Below are 20,032 nucleotides of genomic sequence, written 5' to 3' on the forward strand. Positions count from 1 at the left end.
GATGAGCACTGTGGGTACACACAAACACACTGAGTGACATACAGGGGAACATATACAACACACACACACAGTCATACTGAACCTGTGATACCCACCCAGACACAAACCAGAATTGTGAGAGAACAGCTACACACACACAGGTTTACAGATTCACCTGCACAAGACATGTACACACTGCCACACACAGACTGAAACAAACTCACCCAGATCTGTAAGACCCATAGAGACACAAATGCATACACAGGTTCACCCACACACAAGGACTCACACATTAACCAGCCCTGTAACGCAACAGCCACCCACCACTATACTCACAGATTCACAACCAGATTTGTGAGATTCAGGTGCACACAGTCCACACCCACCCAGGTTCCTGCCCTGGGGTTGCTATTGAACGCTGTTCCTGCACTGGGCACAGCTCACTGGTATCAAGTGAGAGCCTATGGCCAAGCCTACCTGGAGTCAAGGTGGGGGTCTGAAAAGTTTCCAGTCTCCATCCCCTCTGCCCCACCTCAAACTAGCCCTCAGTAGGAAGCTGTTAATGAACTTTCTTCTGGAGTTACTCACCTGGGTTCAAAGCCTGGCTCCACCTTCTCCTGGCTTTGTGACCTGGGACGCTGTGCCAAATTTTCTCCATCTCTAAAACAAAGGTAATAATAGTTACCAAACTTCACTGAGCTGTTGTGAATGTTCTGCCAGAAAATACATGTTAAGCCCTTTCCAGGCAGGAAACGTTCCTAGCGTGTGGCTGGTGCTCAATAAATACTGGCGTCATCCCTGTGTTAAAAGTCAGAGCACTGGGCCAGAGCTGCGCCACAGCCCAGACCCTCCTTCCCAAGCTCCTCAGGGTGGGCAGCCACCAGGCCTGACAACTAGGCTGGAGCGCTCCCTCCTCCGGGGTCCCAGGTGCACGCCCACCACCTCTAGGGTCCCTAAGGCTAAAAGGCCTGAGTCTTTTCGCAAAGATGAATGTGGGTCGGAGCCCACCCGACACCACCTTAAGACATGGACGAACTGACAAGATAATTCCACGTTTCTGGGCACCGCTCTCTCCCACCCTCAATGAGACAGAAACACCGCCCCACATAAACACACACTCACTGAGACACAAGCGCCTTTCGCAGCAATGGGTGGGAAGGAGAGTGGGGCGGGGCCAGAGCCCTCGGTCACTGTGCCGGGAACTACATTTCCCAGAAGGCTCTGCCATAAGCCTGTTTGCGTCAGGGCGCAAGGGCTTCTCCGGGACCCCGACGCCCTCTGGGAAATGGAGTCCGCGCCAGCGCGACGCAAAGGCTACCGGGAGTTGTAGTTCGCGCCCGTCCGCGCAGGCGCACTTTCCCGCAGCGGTCGCCGGGTTGCTCCTTTGTGGCAGTCGGTGGGCTTTTGTGGGAGGCCGTTCCTCTTGCTCGCGCATCCTTCCGAGCGTCGGTCGGTCTGTCCGTCCGCCGCGGGGCCTGTCTGCCGGACGCGCTCTGCGGCCGATAGCTCCTGACGGCTGAGCCTAAGGCCGGCCCTGGTCCCGGCCCGCAGTGTCCCGGGCGGAGTGTGTGAAGGGCTGCGTGGGGCGGGGGTGATGGGGCGTGAGCGCAGCCTGGGGTGTGAGGCGTTTGCTGAGCCTGCCTGACCCCGACCTTGGTGGGAGGGGGGTCCGCAGGGGGCTTCGCGTGCGTGACCGTGCAGCGGGGAGTGCGTGTGCGACCCCCCGGGGCTCCCCTGCAGGCTGTCCCTGAGCCCCAGGAGCAGGACCCGCGCCTCTGGGCCTGGCTTGGGGCCCAGGAGGCTGCAGAGCTGCCCACGCCTCCGGGGAACGCTGCCGAGGGGCGCCATGGAGACCCCTGCCCCGAAGCCCCAGGAGACAGGTACAGTTGGCTCTTCTAGTCAGTGGGTCTGTGGACTTGCGCTTGAGGAGACTGACACTCAGAGAGGTCAGGCTAGTTTCCCAGAAGCACCTAACCAAGTCAGGCCTCCTGCATCCTTACCGTGCACACCCGTTTGTTTCCACTTCTCAGGCATGCTGAAGAGGAAGGGAATGGCAGTTTTTCCTTCAGATTGTGCCAGATATTGGGGCTCGCTCCCCACCTCACCTGCGGGGAACGGTTTCTGACTCCTCTGATCCTCCCCCATGCCAGGGGTAGAGTGGGCTCTAGCTCAGCCATGCACCTGGTAGCTATGGGAAGAACAGCCCCTTTGACTCATTTCTCCTCCCCAGCTCTGCCCTCTCAGGAGCCTGCTCTTACCCTCAAAAAGAATCCAGAGGATAAATTGGGTCAGGGTCTCCCGGAAGCCAGTTCCGAGGTGAGTGGTTGTCTTTTCTTCCTTCTGAACATCTCTTTCTTTATGAAGAGGGTTGGCATTTTTCCCCTGCCCAGGATTTTCAGTCATCCAAAGACGCCCCACCCCCAACTTGAGGGCCTGCTCTCCCTTCCTCAGGAAGTTCTGGGCATGGGAACAGCTCCGATTGAAGAGAGTCCATGTGTGCCCTTGAAATGAGTGCCCCTTGCAGCCTCGTTCAGCCCAGTGGGTGGGTCATTTGCCCAGGACCTGTTTGCGAAACACTATACCAGGAGCTGTTAGGAATGGTTTTAGTGGAACCCGAGCACGTAGATGACAGCTCACATGAGATCACTTCTCCACATGCAGGCCTAGGGGATGGTCCTCTCTCTGTGGGGAGTTTTCTGGGATGGAATCAGGTAGGGGGGTGTGAAAGCACTGAAGGAAGTCTGCGTTGCAGCACCAGGGTAAGAGTGATGGTAGGGGGTGCATCCCTGTGTGCTTTTCCTCTGTGTGGGGATCCTGAAATGGGGCTGTCAAGGAAAAATCTGGAGTTTTAAAGGATCTGGGAGCTCAACAAGGAATTGGCCTTGGGGCCACTTATGCAGCTAAGTAGGGCCCAAATCCCTTCTTTCACAGACTTTGGGTTTTGTTTCTCATTTTGTTCTACCACCTAAACCACCCCCATCCCTCACAGTATTTAAAAGGGTACAGCTGATAAGGAGAGTTTGCAGTAGTGAAAATGTCTGGAGCGTTGAGGGTCCTTTGACTCAGGATTTTGTGGTTCTGTTAACCTCCCACTTGAAAGGGGTCTGATTACTGAAAAATAGAAATAACTATAAAACATTATGAGATATGCCTAGCTTCTGTAATGTGTTAGAATGCTCTGTCATTCTGTAATAAACTCAAGAGACATGACAGTCAAATGTAGTACATGATCTTTGACAGGCCACAGATCCAAAAAACTCAATCAAAGGCAGTTTGGGACAATTGAGGAAATTTGAAAATGGATTTATCTTAGATCATATGGTATCAGCATTAAATTTTTTGGGTGTGATGATCCCACTGTAATTGGATAAGAGAATATACTTAGGATATACAAGGTGAAGCCCATGGTGTGAGATGTCATGATGTCTGCAACTTACCTTCAAATGATTCAGCAAAAAGTACATGTGCATGTCTGTGTGTGCTTGTGAGTGACTACCTCAAGGTAGTATCCTTCTTGTGCATAGGTGTTATTCCTAAAAGATCGACTTCTTAGATCCTTGAGTAACTGGTCCTCCTCTCCTGAGTATTCTGCTCGCCTGGCAGTCCCACTCAGACTCACAGTCAAGTGTTTTGCTCTTCCGGGACATCCCACACAATCTGTTCTGATTTCCCCACTAGTTTCATTACCACACATCTGCATTTGACTCTCCCAGTGGCAATAACCCCCAGACAGGCCTGTGCAAGGCTAAGATCCTTCTGCCCTTGCCAGTTGATACTCCCACACAGAAGCCATGTAGCCTCTGATAGTCCCCTTTCTCCAGCACCACATTCTGACATCTCTGGAGCTTTGTTTCTGCCCATGTTTTTCTTTTCCTCTGCCAACACCATGACCATTATGCTTCATTCCTGCATGCCTCAGTTATGGGCATGTTCTCAGCATGTGTCGTCACCCGCACCTTCTCATCCCCCTGAAATCCAGTGGGTTTTTGGATCACATTTATTGAGGTGTAATTTATATACAGTAAAGTCCTCTGATTTTAAGTAGCGGATTTGATGAGTTTTGGCAAATGTGTACAGTTGTGTGACCAGCACCACAATCATAAGCTAGAATGTTTCCATCACCCAAAAAGTTCCTTCATGCCCCTTTGCCATCAGTCCTCTCCCCCCGCTCCTTGGCAACCACAATTTTGCCTCTTTAAGAATTTCTTACGGAAATATATAGTATGTAGTCTTTGGTTTCTTTTTTAAAAGATTTTAAGTAATCTCTACACCCAATGTGGGGCTCAAACCCACAACCATGAGATCAAGAGTCACTTGCTGTACTAACTGAACCAGCTAGGTGCCCCACATAGTCTTTGGTTTCTAATTCCACTTAGCATAATGCTTTTGAGTTCATGTCTTTTTGTGAATCAGTAGTTTGTTCCTTTTTATTGCTGAGTAATATATTTGTATTAGGTTACAAGGGCTGCCATAGAAATTTACTGTCTCAATTCTGGAAGTTCAAGATCAGGATGTCAGCTGGTTGGTTTCTTCTGAGGCCTCTCTTCTTGGTTTGTGAAGGTACCTTCCCCCAGTGTCTTCACATGGTCTTTCTCTGTACACGTCTGGCTCCCAAATTTCCTTTTTATTATAAGGATACCAGTCCTATTGGATGACGGCTCACCATAATGACCTCATTTTTTACCTTAATTATCTCATTAAAGACCCTATCTCCAAATATAGTCATTTTTCTGAGGTATTGCAGGCTAGGGCTTCAACATATGAATTTGGAGGGATCACAACTCAGCACAAAACAACATTGTATGGGTATTTACAATTTGTTCATTAGGGGACATTAGGTTGTTTCCAAGTTTTGGCTATTACGAGTAAACCTATAAACGTTTGAGTACAAATATAGACGTGCTTTAATTTCTCTTGAATGAACATCTGAGAGGAATTGCTGAGTCAGATAGTAAATGTATATTTAATTATCAATTGTATTGGTCATTTCCAGGAGCCATCTTTTGGTTTCATTGATTTTCTCTGTTGCTTTTCTATTCCTATTTCATTTATTTCAGATCCTTATTATTTCTTTACTTATTTGGTTTCTTAAAGTTGAAACTCAGACATTGATCGGACACCTTTCTTCTTTTCTCATATAGCAGCCAATGCTATAAATTTCCCTCTAAGCACTGCCTTAACTACACCCCACAAGTTTTATATTGTATTTTCACTTTTATTCGGTTCAAAATAGTTACAGTTTCTGTTGTGATTTCTTCTTCAATCATGTGTTATTTAGGAATGTGTTGTTTAATTTCCAAATATTTGGAGGATCTTTTTCTAGCTATCTTTCTATTATAGATTTCTTTTTTTCTTTAAGATTTTATTTATTTATTTGACAGAGAGAGACACAGCGAGAGAGGGAACACAAGCAGGGGGAGTGGGAGAGGAAGAAGCAGGCTACCCGCGGAGCAGGGAGCCTGATGTGGGACTCGATCCCAGGACCCCGGGATCATGACCTGAGCCGAAGGCAGACACTTAATGACTGAGCCCCCCAGGTGCCCCTCTATTATAGATTTCTAATTTAATTCTGTTATAGTTAGAGAAGGAACTTTGTATGATTTGAATTTTTTCAAATTTACTAATATTTATTTTATTGCCCAGAATGTGCTTTATCTTGGTAAATGTTCTGTATGCACTTGAAAAGAATGTGCCTTCTGCTTTTGTCAGCTAGAGTGTTCTGTGAATGTCAATTAAGTCCTTAAGTCGAATGATGTGTTAATCAGTTGTTCCGTACCCTTACATATTTTCTGCTTATGTGTTCTATCAATTATTGAGAGAGATGACTGTTGAAATTCCAAGTATAATAGTGGATTTGTCTGTTTTTCTTCAGTCTTATCAAGTTTTTGCTTTATGTATTTTGAAGCTCTGTTAGTAGGAATATGTATGTTTAAGATTGTTGTGAGCTCTTTTTTTAAGATTTTGTTTATTTATTTGAGAGAGAGAGAGAGAGAGAGAGAGAGCACATGAGGGGGGAGGGTCTGAGGGAGAAGCAGACTTCCTGCTGAGCAAGGAGCCCAATATGGGACTCGATCCTGGGACTCCAGGATCATGACCTGAGCTGAAGGCAGTTGCTTAACCAACTGAGCCACCCAGGCACCCAAGATTGTTGTGAGCTCTTAATGAATTGCTGTTGTGGTAATGACCATTACATAATCATGTAATGATTATTATATAACACCTCTCTTTGTCTCTGATGATGTCCTTTGCTTTGAAATCTGCTTTGTCTAATGTTAATATTGCCACTTCAGCTTTCTTTTGATTAGTATTTGCAGATTATATCTTTTCTCATTCTTCCCCTTTTAATCTACCTTTCTCTTTGTTTTTAAAGTGGGTTTCTATAGCTGATGTATATATGGTTGGGTCTTAATTTTTAAATTCAATTTGACAGTCTCTAATTTCCAATTGAAGTATTAAGACCATTCACATTTAATGTAATTATTGATATGGCTGGATTTACATCTGCCATTTTGTTATTTGTGTTCTATATGTCTTGTGTTTCTTTTGTTTCTGTTTCTCCCTTAATGCATTCTTTTGAGGTAAACAAATACTGTTTTAGTATACTTTTTTTTTTTTAAGATTTTTAAAATTTATTTATTTGACAGAGAGAGACACAGTGAGAGAGGAAACACAAGCAGGGGGAGTGGGAGAGGAAGAAGCAGGCTCCCCGCGGAGCAGGGAGCCCGATGCGGGGCTCCATCCCAGGACCCTGGGATCACAACCCGAGCCGAAGGGCAGATGCTTAACGACTGAGCCACCCAGGCACCCCTGATGTAGTATACTCTTAATTTTTCTGATTTTATTAACTTGTTTTTTCCTTTTAGTTACTTTTTTGGATGCTGGAGTGAATTTTACTTTGTTGAGTATTGGCTTTTTTTTGGAATTCCTTAAATATTTCAGGAATTTGTTCTGGGATGCATTGAAATTACTTAGTATCAGTTGGATCCTTTCAAGGCTTGCTCTTTAGGTTTTGTTCAGGTGGGGCCAGAGGGGGCGCCTGAATGGCTCAGTTGGTTAAGTGCCTGCCTTTGCGGGTCAGGGTATGATCCCAGGGTCCTTGGATTGAGCCCCACATTGGGCTCCCTGCTCACAGGGAGCCTGCTTCTCCCTCTGCCTGCCTCTCCCCCTGCTTGTGCTCGCTCTCTCTGTGTGTCAAATAAATATACTCTTAAAAAAAAAAAAAGTGGGGCCAGAGAAGTCTTTAGTCTTGGGCTAATTTTGTCAGACCACTGAAGCTATCCTCTCCTGGGGACTTTACTCAGTGCCCATATGGCAGGAGGACATTCTACTCTGGCCGGTCAGAACATAAACCACTCCCAGCCTTGTGTGAGTTTTAATGATTGTTCTGCCTTCTTCTTTCTGGTGTTTCTTTTCCTGATTTGGGGGTGTTTCTTCCCAGGCACATGCCTGTCAGTCCTCAGTCGGTCTCAAGTGGATCCAGAGATCTGAGTCTGTGAAACTCCCTCTGCTCTGGCAGGTTGCCCTGGAGATTTTAATCTCCTGGACTCCCTAAACTCTGTTCTTCTTCAACTTGGTGAGACCACAGGCTCTGTCTGGGTTCCACCTGCCCGCACTGCCGTCTGGAAACCTTCTGGGTAGGAAGATGGGGTGGTTGTAGGGCTCATTTTGTTTCCCTTCTCTCAGTGGTCTGTGTTCTGAGCTGCAGCTTGGCCAATGTCTTGAAATCAATCATTGTTTTATACGTTTTGCCCAGTTTACTAGTTGTTTGAGGTAAGAGGGCAAATCTGGTCCTTGTTACTGTTTTGTGTCTGGAACAGGAAAGCCAGTTTTGACCAGGCTGCTGCTTCACTCCTCCGGCCCACACTCAGAAGCTGTTGTCCCTCTCTCGTGCCTTCCCTCTGTCCATCCTGCTGCACCATACAAGCATCCTCACCCTGGAGTACCTGTCTTCTGACTCTGGCCATAGCGGCACCTCCCACTCCTCCTCCCCTGACGCCAGAGCTCCGGGAGCATGAAGTCTCAGGACACACAGCTCGGCCACCTCAGCTCACTGTACTCCCAAAGCCCAACTCACCCCATTTCTGGGCCCTTAGCCTCTCTGCTGTGGTCTGCCCCTCCTCTAAGGCCTGAGACAGTAGATGTTCCTGTCACGATTCTGGATGCGGCACAGACTGCTTTTTGTTCTCTTCTCATCGGACCAGGGACAGGGTCTCCAGCCTCCTGGTGTGCCCAGCCAGAGGGGTAGGAGATGGCCAAGCGGGGACTGACAGATGCTGGGTCCTTTCCTTGGGACCCAAGACTGGCATACTTCTACCCCACTTCATTTTCTCCTCAACCGCAGGAGGCCCCAGTGCTCCCAGTCCTTTCCCTAGCTGCAGAAACTGAGGGTCAAGGAAACTAGGTGGCCAGACCAAAATGGTACAACTGATCCCTGCTCTGCTTTGATTTTCCTTCTTCTTGGAAATTTACAGAACCGGTATTTGCTGTGTAACAAAGTTCCACAGCAGAGTCTGTTACTAATCTCCTTTCCCTGCGCCTACAGTCACATTTCCCTGAGGTATCCAGTGTCCTCGGTTTTGACATTTACTCTTCCACATCTCTCCCCTGGTTCACGGACGCAGACCCCAGAGTACACAGACACAGGGCTTCAGCGTGTCATTTTGAAAATGGGATCATACTGTATACATTCCAGTGCTACCCTTTGTTCGAATTAGTGTATAATTCACATACCATAAAATCCACCCTTTGCAAGCGTACAATTCAGTGGTTTTGAGTGCGTTCACGGGGTAGTGCAACTGTCCCCACAGTCCATTTCCTCAGCCCAAAAAGAACCCCTGTGCCCATCAGCAGTCAGTCTAGCTCTCAGCAACCGCTACTTTGTCTTTTTGTCTCTCTATAGTTCCTTATTCTGGGCATTTCACATAAATGGGATCACACAGTATGTAGCCGCCTTCTTCTGGCCTCCTTCCCTTAGCATAACGTACAGCGCCTCTCTTTGGCTGGCTGCATTATTTTCCACAGTCGGCCTGTGTGCATGTACCCTAACTTAGCCAGCTGTCCTAGTGCCGTGGTTGGTTGGTTTGGGGTAAGTACAGTGCCGTGATCCCCAGCCTTGCATTTGCTTCCTTATGTGCAGGAACTTTTGTTTCTGCCATGCGAGGACCCAAAAGGGTATAACAATTCCCACTCCACCAAAAATGCTTCCTCATGGCCAGGATACCAGGTTTTCATTGGTGCTACTCACTCTGATTAGGGAAAACGCGTGACCTTATTTTTGTTTCGATTTATATTTTCCTGACAAATCATTAGTCTTTTCCTAGTCCATTGGGAATTTGCCTTTCTTCCTCCTTGAATGGCTTTTTCTTACTTTTAGAATTTTGAAACATTTAAACAGAATCATTACAACCTTCTATGTACCTACTTTGCAAAATTAATGTCTAAATTTTGTCATATTGGTTCCGAATCATTTTAAAAAATGAAACATTGCAGGTAAAGGCAGGTGCATCCTCCCCCACATCTCCCTTCTCTCCTGCCCTCCTCAGTCTGTGATAGTTTCAGAGGACAGTGACTAACAGCAAACACCATAGGGCACCTGCCATCCACCAGCCCCTTGGATGAGCGCTTCACAAATAGTAGTAATTCACTGGATCCTCTCAGTGATGGAATGACACAGGGACTATTAGCAGACAAGGCAACTGAGGCACCCCCGACTCATAGAGCTAGTAAGGGCAAGAGTGGGGAGCCCACATGGGCCACTGAGCTCAGAGTCTGTGCCCTTATCCACCAGACAGCAGACCTAGATGCACATCACACTGGGCATGGTTCTCCTCAGCCTGCTTTTGTAACCACTGCCACACTCTTAAGAGCTCCCCATGGGACAGGTTACTCCACTGTGTTTGTTTCCACTGCTGCACTGTATCCCGTTGTGTATTCATCCCTACCAGTGGGCTGCAGCATGTTTCCAGTGTTTTCTTAGCCACTCTAGGCTGGATAGGAATCTCACAGTGGGCTTTCAGACACAGGGAACACACTCTCTCAGCTTTACTAGAGATAGTAGAATAGGTTTCGCTTTCCAAAATGGATGTCCCCCTTACCCCTGTCCAATGGTGTAAGACCATCCCATTTCCCCATGGACCAGCCCACAGCTGGTATTTCCAGGCTTTAAACATTTTGCCTCTCTGCTACATGCGAAATGGTATCTTTCTGTTTTATTTCTCATTTCGGGATGTCTAGTGTGATTGAGTGTCTCTTCATGTGCTTCTTAATCATTTGCCAGTCTTCTGTGAATTTTCTGCTTATACTCTATGCCCATTTTCTTTTTTTCTTTTTTCTTAATGATCTGTTAGTGTTGCCTGCAGAAAACATAAACTTTCAGGGCACTTGGGTGGCTCAGTTGGTTAAGCGTCTGCCTTTGGCTCAGGTCAGGACCCCAGGGTCCTGGGATTGAGCCCCGAGTTGGGCTCCCTGTTCAGCGGGGTGTCTCCTTCTCCCTGCCCCTCTGCCCACTCGTGCTCACTCTCAAATCAATAAAATCTTTAAAAAAGGAAAACGTAAACTTTCATAGAGCAAATGTAAATCTTCTCCTCCTGGTTTCTGGGTTTGCTGTCATACCGGCCAGGGACTTATGATCTTGTCTCCCAGAAGCCCCCACACTTAGATCCTTGCCGCACCTGGAGTTGCATTTTGTGTGTGGTATAAAGAGGGGCTTTATCTTTCCTCCTGTTTTATGTTGGTGTTTGTCTTAGCATGGGTTGCCATAACAAAATACCCTGACTTGGCAGCTTCAACTGCAGAAATTGATTTTCTCACAGTTCCAGAGGCAAGAAGTCTGAGATGTATGAGATCAGGGTGCTGGCAGGGTCTGGTTTGCTGCAGCTCTCTACCTGGCTCTCACGGTGCTCTCAGGTGGTCTGTCCTCAGAACACACGGGCTGGGGGTGGGGGGGATCTCTTTTGTCCTCTTCTCGGAGGCCACCAGACTTGTCAGATCAGGGCCCACCTTTATGATCCCACGTAACCTCAGCTACCTCCTAAAGACCCTGTCTCCAAACACAGTCACGTTGGAAGGGAGGGCTTCCACATAGGAATTTCAGGGGGACACAGTTTAGTCTGCAGCAACATTAAGAATTATCTAAAAGTATAAACCACTTTTAGAGCTAAAGGGCAAAGCTCTTGTGACCCCAAAGGATGTCCCCACTCTTCCCGACTGCCTGATAGTCACAAGGCCTCTCAAGTCTTGACATTCCGCACCCCCGTGCCTGACCATGGGTGCTGTTGCAGACCCAGGGTTTCCAGAGAAACCTGGTGACCCCTGGGAGCTTGGCCGCATGCCAGTCACTCCCAGCAAACAGATAGGTGGGAGCCAGGCCTCCCCTGCTTAGTTTATTCTTCGTTCTTATGTCTAATATAATGCCCTGTCTACGATTTAAGCCAGGCTCCCATGGCGCCCGCATCTTTAAAGAGCAAACCACCCTTGCCACCTTAGGTCAGCACCCTGATGGGTTTTGAGAGCTTATTTGCTGGCAAGAGGGACCCAGGGTGGGATTGGAGCATGGAGAGCAAGAGGAACATTGGGGATGGCAGCCTAGAGGCTCCAAAGTGGGTGAGGAGCCCCGGTCAGCAGAAGAGCCTGGGGTTCTAAAACAAGAGTGTGTGCAAGTGTCAGTGACCAGGGCTGGGGAGGTGGGCACAGGTCAGTACATGGGCCCAGGGAGGGCAGGGGAGCAGGGGTCCCGTGGGAAGGTGTGGGACGCAGGCAGGAAGAACTGAGAGTGGCTCCCTTGGTCTCTTGCTGACAGAACTTGCTGATAAGTACAGAGTTTCCTTCCTTAGGGTGTGGTAATGGCTTCCTGTCCAGAGTAGGGTCCTTTTGCGATGGTGAGATTTGAATAGGGCTTCTGGGTTCTCTGTACTATTCTTTCAAGTTCTTAAGTTTGACGTTCTTGACCCTGGGAAGCATAGCATCTTACCCAGAACTCACAGCAGCCTCCAGCCCACAGAGGCACCAGCACCCAGGCTGGCCAGGTAGCTTGGCCCTCCCAGTCTAGAAGGCCAGGTCCGCTTGGCGAGTCCCGGCCCCGGCATGGTGTGTATGTTGGGGCTGTATGATAGACGGGGCCTATAGCACAACCTTCCATACTCAGGAGAAGGTCACTAGAGGTTAACCCTTCATTCCTAAGGTCCTCAATTGACGTGTGGCTCCCTTGGAACCATGAACACAGTCCGAATCAGTCCCGTCCTGGGCAAATGAGAATGTGCATGTCATTCCAGGAATCAGTGACTTTCAAGGATGTGGCTGTGGACTTCACCCAGGAGGAGTGGGGCCAGCTAGACTCCCCTCAGAGGGCCTTGTACCGTGACGTGATGCTGGAGAACTACCAGAACCTTCTTTCCCTGGGTAAGACAGCTCCTCGAAGCCCAGTGTACAGTCTGGCCATTCTGACATGCCATAGGTATTACCAAGCCTCCCTTCGGTGCCGGCCCTGGTGCAGGCCCTGCAGGATGTGGGAGATGTGGCTGCTGCACTCACACTGGGGCTGGGCAGTGCATGTAACTGCCAGCATCCTTGCCTGAGGTGGGGCTGGTCCCGGGCTGGAGCCAGAAGAGAGGGAGAGGGTGGACAGGGGCCTGGGAGCCCAGCCTGCCCTGGAGCTTTCCGAGGGAGACAGGGCAGGGCCTCGGTACCAATGGGATCCTCAGAGTGTACCCTTGAGTTTGGGTTCTGAGTGTAAGATCCCCCATCCCTGGGGATAACACACACCTTGGGTGCTGGCCCAGACAGCCCCACCCTGGGGAGCCACAGCACACAGAACCACACATACCACTTCCTCCTTGCAAGCAGGACCCCCAGTCTGTAAGCCAGATGTGATCTCCCACCTGGAACGAGGCGAGGAGCCATGGCAGATGCCCAGAGAAGTCCCTGGAGGGGCTTGTTCAGGTGAGTGGGGGACACAGTGGAAGGATATGCAGACTCCTGCCTCCCAGCACCACCCCCCACCCCGCCTCCTTGTGGTCCTGCTTCCCTTCCTTCCTTCAACACACACAGAGCACTGACGGCGTGTGGGGAAGACTGCTGGAAATACAGTGGTGAGCAAAACAGGCAAAGACATCTGCCTTCAGCTGGCAGGAGACAGAAATCATGTCTATGTCTCGACAAACATTTCACAAGTGGCACTTGTTGGATGGACAGGGGCGGGGAATATGTGTGGACCTGGGGTCCAGGGCCTCCCTCACCGAGAAGAAGGCATAGTCAGCCTGGGGGTGCGGAGAGGTGGGGGTCACAGTTCGCAGAGGTGACTCCGAGGGGGACGGCCCTGCAGGGACGCGAAGTTGACAAGAGACAAATTTAGCTTTTAAAGAAATATACATACATCTCAGGGCCAGAGCACACATTTACAGTTGCAAGCATTCTGAAGGAAAGACCAAAGAGAGGCAGTCTGGGGGCATTCTCTTCCCTCCTGGCACCAGGGAGAATTTAGATATAATTAGCATTTCTGGACTTGTGTTTACCCCGTGTTCATGCCCAGCCCCGACCCGGTTCCAACACACAGCCGTCTCTCAGTCGATGTCTCAATAAGTGAATCATGTCCAACTGCCAGACCCCGTGAGCCCTGCTCCATCCCTCGCCCCCTGGCTCGCCTTAGAGTTCCCTGGTTCCTCCTCCTCCCTGCGGCCCATCTCACCCAAGATGCGAGATGCATGCCCCTTGGCTCTGGCCCTCAGGCCTTTGGGCGCTCTGGCTGTTGGCCTGCCCTCTCTTCTCTGTGCTTATCCAAGCCCCTGTCCGACCTCAGTCTGGGCTCTAGTGGCACGCCTCTGCCTGCTTACGGAAGATTGCATTTCCTATTTCTTATAGAAGGGGAGCCCGGGCCTGGGGTGAAGGACAGGTCGTGTCAACAGCAGGGCGTTTACAAGGAAGAGCCTTGCCAAGAGCCGATCACCGAGCCACTGGGGCGGTCCAGGGTCCAGAGCTCCGGTCTGGGCGTCGGGCAGGCCCACGAGGGCCCCGCGGCTGCTCCCGTGCGGGGTGAGGCTGCGCTGCGGAGGTCAGCACCAGGCAGCAGTGGGGATGTTCCCCCGGAGGGGCGCTGGCACGGCCACAAGGCTTTGGAGAAGGATTCCCCCCCTGGGTGCACCCTCTTCACCCCCGAGGCCATTCCTGCCCAAGGAGACCCTCCTGACGGGCCCACCGAGAGCTTCCAGTCTGGCGAGGCGGCCCCCAGGCAGCGGAGCGCAGGCCCAGGGAGAGGCCCCGGCAAGTCCAGCGAGCGCGGCGAACACCCACCCGGGAGCGGGCAGCGGGGCGCTGTGGCCGGGGCTGGCCTCTTCGTGTGTGGTGAGTGCGGGAAGGCCTTCAGGCAGAGCTCGTCCCTGACCCTACACCGGCGGTGGCACGCCCGGGAGAAAGCCTACAAATGCCACGAGTGCGGCAAGGCCTTCACCTGGAGCACCAACCTCATCGAGCACCAGCGCATCCACACTGGGGAGAAGCCGTTCTTCTGCGGCGAGTGTGGGAAGGCCTTCAGCTGCCACTCATCACTGAACGTGCATCACCGGATCCACACGGGCGAGCGGCCCTACAAGTGCAGCGCCTGCGAGAAGGCCTTTAGCTGCAGCTCACTGCTCAACATGCACCTGCGTGTGCACACGGGCGAGAAGCCGTACCAGTGCGGCGCATGCGGCAAGGCCTTCAACCAGAGGACGCACCTGACGCGCCACCAGCGCATCCACACCGGCGAGAAGCCCTACCAGTGCGGCGCGTGTGGCAAGGCCTTCACCTGCCACTCATCCCTGACCGTGCACGAGAAGATCCACAACGGGGACAAACCGTTCAAGTGCGGCGAGTGCGGCAAGGCCTTCAGCAGCCGCTCGCGCCTCACCCTGCACCAGCGCATCCACACAGGCGAGAAGCCATTCAAGTGCGGCGAGTGTGGCAAGGCCTTCAGCTGCCACTCCTACCTCGTCGTGCACCAGCGCATCCACAGTGGCGAGAAGCCGTTCAAGTGCAACGAGTGCGGCAAGGCCTTCAGCTCCCACTCCTACCTCATCGTGCACCAGCGCATCCACACCGGGGAGAAGCCCTTTGACTGCAGCCGCTGCTGGAAGGCCTTCAGCTGCCACTCGTCCCTCATCGTGCACCAGCGCATCCACACCGGGGAGAAGCCCTACAAATGTGGCGAGTGTGGCAAGGCCTTCAGCCAGAATCACTGTCTCATCAAACATCAGAAGATCCACGCTGGGGAGAAGTCATTCAGATGTAACGAGTGTGGGGAAATGTTTGGCTGGAGTGCCCACCTCACAGAACACCGGAGAAGACACAGTGAGGAGAAGCCCTTTGCCATCCAGTTCAACAAGCACCTGCTGAGCACCTACTACGTGCCAGGCGCCCTGCTAGGCGCAGGGGGCGCAGGCGTGAGCAGCGTGGATCCAATCGATGCCCTGGACATGGCAAAGCTCCTGTGTGCGGTGCAGCCCTCGGCCAGCAGGACTTCCCCGCTGGGCAGCGAGCCTGGAAATTAGTGCGGTGTGCCCGCCCTCGGCCTTGCTCCTTCCCCAGAAAGCACAGCAGCTCAGATATGCACAGCCTGCCCGTGCCTCCACAGTAGAGACTGGCCCTGCCGCCTGTGCCCATGTCCCACGCGCTGGGACAACTCTCTCAGAGGTCATTGCCGCCCCAGTGAGCACGCCACTGTAGGAGAGGAGCCGAGGGCCATCTGAGGAAGTCCCGTCATCCTGCTTTCCTTAATGGGCTTGCAAGACACTGACACGGGGAATAGATCTTTCCTGCAGACAGAAAGAAAGTATATCGATCATTGTGTCCTCGGACGGGCTCCTGGCATGATCTCGATCAGGAATTTCCTTTGTACGTGGTTATGTTTAGAATGTTAATGATGATAATAAAAACAAACAGAAGAGTTATGAACAGTATTCCAAGTGAACGTTAAGTATATTCCAGAAGGGAAGAATGATCTTGAATGGTGGGGGTTTAGGAAAAGGCAGATTTCCTGGACTCACCTCACTAAAGCAGCTCTACCGCAGGGTCATCTGGTAGTGACAGCACCTGTGCCTCGGGAGCATGGCCCAGCTTCGGTGCAGCCAGGTCCTGACATGCCAGCATTGGGCCTGGCCATCTAGTCCCCGCTGGGAAATGGCGAGCACACAGGTGGGCGCTCGGCGTCCATCCAGGGTCTGGTGCTGGGATAGATGTGTCTAGAAGCGCACCTTCACCCTGCAGGCCTCCCTCTGCTCCAGTGAGCTCAGCTCGCCAGCTCAGCCCTACGGAAGGAGCCCCTCCATGGAGCCTGTCCCCATGCTCTCTGCAGTGGTGGGCGGGGTTCCTCTGGAATTAATGTTCGTTCCACTCAGTCCTAAGCAAGTCTAAGCTGCTTTCTCAGTGATAATACTTTACGTTTATATAGAGAGCTATAGTTTATGAAATGCTTTTTGGTATACTTTTTAAATTATGGCAGCAAAATAACTACATTTTGGGAAATGTGGAAGTAAGGAAAAAGACCCCCATAATTCCTAATAAATTGCATTCCGCACTTTGATACATTACCTTCTGCTTATTTCAAAGTGGATTTTTACATTACTGCAAATATAGTGTATATATCATTTTAATCTTTTTTTTTCTACCTAGCTGCATAGCAGAATTTTTCCCCACGTAACTGAACTGTCTGGAGTTATAATTCTCAGTGGAGAACATCCAGTAGATGTTCTTTTGTTGGATGTTGAGGTTATTTCCGTGTTTTCACTATTATAGATCGTTTCACTGTTACAACCATTCTTCATAGATCATCTTTTTGCATTATACTTCTTTAGCGTTTTCTTAGATTTCTAAAAGTGAAAATTTTGAGATAAAGGAAATGAACAACCTCAGGAATCATTTCTGTATGGTTTTGATGGTGTGTAAAGTCACACCATTTCATTAGGAAGAAATCGTCAGCAATAGTGGTCAGGTAGGAACGTCCCCCGCATGGCATCTCCCAGAGACAGAGGACTCCCTGCTCAAAGCTGGGTGTCCAGACAGTCTTCATTCAGGGCACGGTGACCACACAGCGGTGCTCCTGGGCACCTACCACCCCACTGCGTTCCTCCAGAGTGTGCAAGCCAGCCTCCCATAACATGGTCCCTGGGGTCACATCGTGGCAGCCCACAGTCGCTTATCTGACAAGTAGGAAAAGTCCTATTGTACAGCTGCATTTGTAAAAGACAAATACAGTCTGGGCTTAGTTCATCATTATCAAACTCATTTTTCTCCTTACTTCAAAAGAACTTAAAATGAAAACATCTCTGTGGGGCCCTGGACACAGTGGCTGCTGTCAGCCCTGCCGTGAGTGCTTCTAGGTACTCAGCTGAGTGGCACCTTACGATCACCATACTTTGCACCTTCAATAATTAATGCGGTTGGATATTGAACATGCTTTGATTCTTTTTTTTTAAAGATTTTATTTATTTGAGAGAGAGAGAATGAGAGATAGAGAGCACGAGAGGGAAGAGGGTCAGAGGGAGAAGCAGACTCCCCGCCGAACAGGGAGCCCGTTGCGGGACTCGATCCTGGGACTCCAGGATCATGACCTGAGCCGAAGGCAGTTGCCCAACCAACTGAGCCACCCAGGTGCCCGAACATGCTTTGATTTTTGGTCTTTAATCTTGAAAATAATTTGAATATACCTTTCCCCCTCTTTTCATTGGAGATTTGATGTCTTTCTTTCATTTACATATAAACTTTTTTTTTTCCTGCTTACACAAGCAATATGTATGTGCTGAAGAAATTTGGAAAAATATTCAGGAAATTGTAAGAATGAAAGTACCCCTCAGTATCAGTTCATAGGCCACTGCCAGAGGTGCATTTACTTCTGGTTCTTTTCTGTGCACATATAATATGCCTTTGCTTTTAAGGCAAAACTAGATTCATTCTCTGCATGTTATTTCTATCTTTTTCCATGTAACATTTTATGGTGAGCATTTTCCACATTACAAAATATTTTTCAGAAACATTATTGATGGCTGTATCTTTCTCTGTCTTCTCATTGTATCAGGATTGGTCTGTTCCTTTATTGTTGAACATCATTATCTGTACCTTAAATAATTCTAGAACATAAATGCCATTTTGCCCTTTGATCATTTCCTCAGAATGAATTCTGAGAAGTGGAGTTCATAGGCAGAGTTCACAAACATTGCAAAACTGTCTCTAGGTCGAACCCAGCACGACATTCTTAATTCTCCCACATGGGCCCCAAGAGCATCCCTTTCCCTGCAGCCTTGCACACACTTGGCTTCATCTCCACTTTTTGTATTTACCATTTTGATACATCAAGAGTGTTACTGGTTCATGTTTTTTGACCTTTTTCTTCTCTTTGTATGAATTGTGTATTCCATACTTTGTTCTTTATACACACACACACACACACACACACAGCACCTTGGCACATACATTTTTATCTTTGTTACCACATTTTTAATGTACAGAGATGTTCAAATTCTGTGCAATTGAGTCTTTTTGGTCTTTTTCTTTATCTTTTTCCTTAGCCCTTAGAAAGCCCGTTCTTTAAATCCTTTTTTGGTTCCATATTTTGCATTTAACTCTTACATCCATCTGTTTGGGATGCAGGTCCCTGCATCATTCTAGAATGGCATTCTTCACTGTTCCTTAGACCTCTCTTTTCTGTTAGTAGCTTCATAATTCACTTTATATGTAGTAGGACTGACCAGGACAGTATTTTCAGTAGGCTTTTTTAAGGGTTTTTTAAAAATCTGTTCTTCCAGGTAACCCAGGATTCTTTTTCTCAGAGCTCAACCTCTTCTTGCCCCTGCACACCTCATTGGGATTTTGATTAGAATTAACTAGTGTGTGAAGAATTCTGACAGTTCTATATAACATTCAATCTTCGCATCAAGGCACCAGTCATTCAAATCTGCCTCTAACCATCAGAAAAGCTGTATAGTTTTTTCCTTGTAGGTGTTCTTACATATATGTTCAATACATATGTTTATTCTTGAGTTCATTCTAATTTTGTGGGTTTTCTAAGTCGAGCCTTTCTGTTTTATATAGGACAACTATTGATTGTATATATCTTTTTGTATATTTATTTTATATCTAGCAACTTCATTGAATTATTCTAGGTCTCTAACAATTTACTATTTTATTGCACTTTCTAGGTAATCTGTCATATAACCTGGAAATAAAAAGCTTGCCTCTCCTTTTCATATAGACAGCCTTTTATTTTGTTTCTTTTTAAAACCCACGTTGGCTAGCGCTTCCAGAACAGCACTCAGTGTTGGTGGCAGTGGTCATCTGTGGCAGATTCTGTTTGGGGTAGGGGACCAACGTGTGTCACCTCAGAACACTTTGACCTCTAAAGACTCTGTTACAGCCGGGGTGACCACATGGCCCAATTCTGAACAACAAGGCTCAGGTGGAAATCTGCTAAGATTTGGGGAAAGTCTTTGCTTTGTATTCCTCCCCCTCCCCTTCTTCCTGCCTGGAACTTGGATGCAATGCCTGGAGGTATAGTAGCCATCTCGTAACCATGAGATAACTGAGGACAAAAGTCACATGTAGTGAAATGGAAAAATAGAAGGATCCTAGGCCTTGGAAGAAATTTTTGAGCAGCTATTACAGCCACCAACATTCAACTTTCTGAGTTCTTGTGTGTAAGAAAATAAACAACCTAAGTCCATTTGTCATTCCTCACAGTTGTTTCATTCCTCACTGGCACAGCATCTGGACCTTTATCTTGACTTGAAGGGAGACAGATCTGCTCTTTCACTATTCGGTGAAATGCCAACTGTTGGCCATGACTGCTTGTTTATCACATTAATGAACTATCTTTATAGACCTGATTTGCCAACACTTAAAAAATCAGGACTGGATGCTGATTTTTACCAAACACCTTCTTGGCATACCTCAAAAATGATTATATGGGTTTCCTACCTTGTTATGAAGATATAATGGGATTTATAAAAATTTTTTTTAACATTTTGTCTTCTCTGCATTACTAAAATAAACCCCATTCACCAGGGGTGCATTAACATTTACTACACACGAACTC

At 48.8% G+C, this 20,032-nt stretch overlaps 1 protein-coding gene across 3 annotated transcripts; it reads left to right on the plus strand.

The window, feature by feature from the left end:
* Positions 1–1,348: 1,348 nt before the first annotated feature.
* ZNF74 (zinc finger protein 74) lies at positions 1,349–19,741 on the plus strand. 3 transcript variants are annotated; one of them, XM_028094956.2, is made up of 5 exons: positions 1,349–1,859; positions 2,210–2,295; positions 12,249–12,375; positions 12,817–12,915; positions 13,834–19,741. In XM_028094956.2, the coding sequence occupies exons 1-5, from the start codon at positions 1,826–1,828 to the stop codon at positions 15,495–15,497; spliced, it is 2,010 nt and encodes a 669-aa protein (XP_027950757.1). In that variant the 5' UTR covers positions 1,349–1,825; the 3' UTR covers positions 15,498–19,741. The 3 variants fall into 3 exon arrangements, with proteins under 3 accessions (XP_027950757.1, XP_027950758.1, XP_087875558.1); XM_028094957.2 differs by having other exon boundaries at positions 12,820–12,915; XM_088019432.1 differs by lacking the exon at positions 1,349–1,859 and having other exon boundaries at positions 2,170–2,295.
* The last annotated feature ends 291 nt before the right edge of the window (positions 19,742–20,032 follow it).

The sequence above is a fragment of the Eumetopias jubatus genome, unplaced genomic scaffold, assembly GCF_037043125.1.
Source record: "Eumetopias jubatus isolate StellerSeaLion01/CBP00866 unplaced genomic scaffold, mEumJub1_p1.0 scaffold_16, whole genome shotgun sequence".
NCBI lineage: Eukaryota > Metazoa > Chordata > Mammalia > Carnivora > Otariidae > Eumetopias > Eumetopias jubatus.

What these genes read in the sequence shown, in the direction of transcription:
- ZNF74 (XM_088019432.1), top strand. Translation starts at nt 2,170, where the DNA reads ATGGGAAGAACAGCCCCTTTGACTCATTTCTCCTCCCCAGCTCTGCCC. An exon ending in TCCCGGAAGCCAGTTCCGAG is followed by an intron (nt 2,296 to 12,248) that starts GTGAGTGGTTGT and finishes ATGTCATTCCAG; the next exon opens with GAATCAGTGACTTTCAAGGA. An exon ending in CCCTGGAGGGGCTTGTTCAG is followed by an intron (nt 12,916 to 13,833) that starts GTGAGTGGGGGA and finishes TATTTCTTATAG; the next exon opens with AAGGGGAGCCCGGGCCTGGG.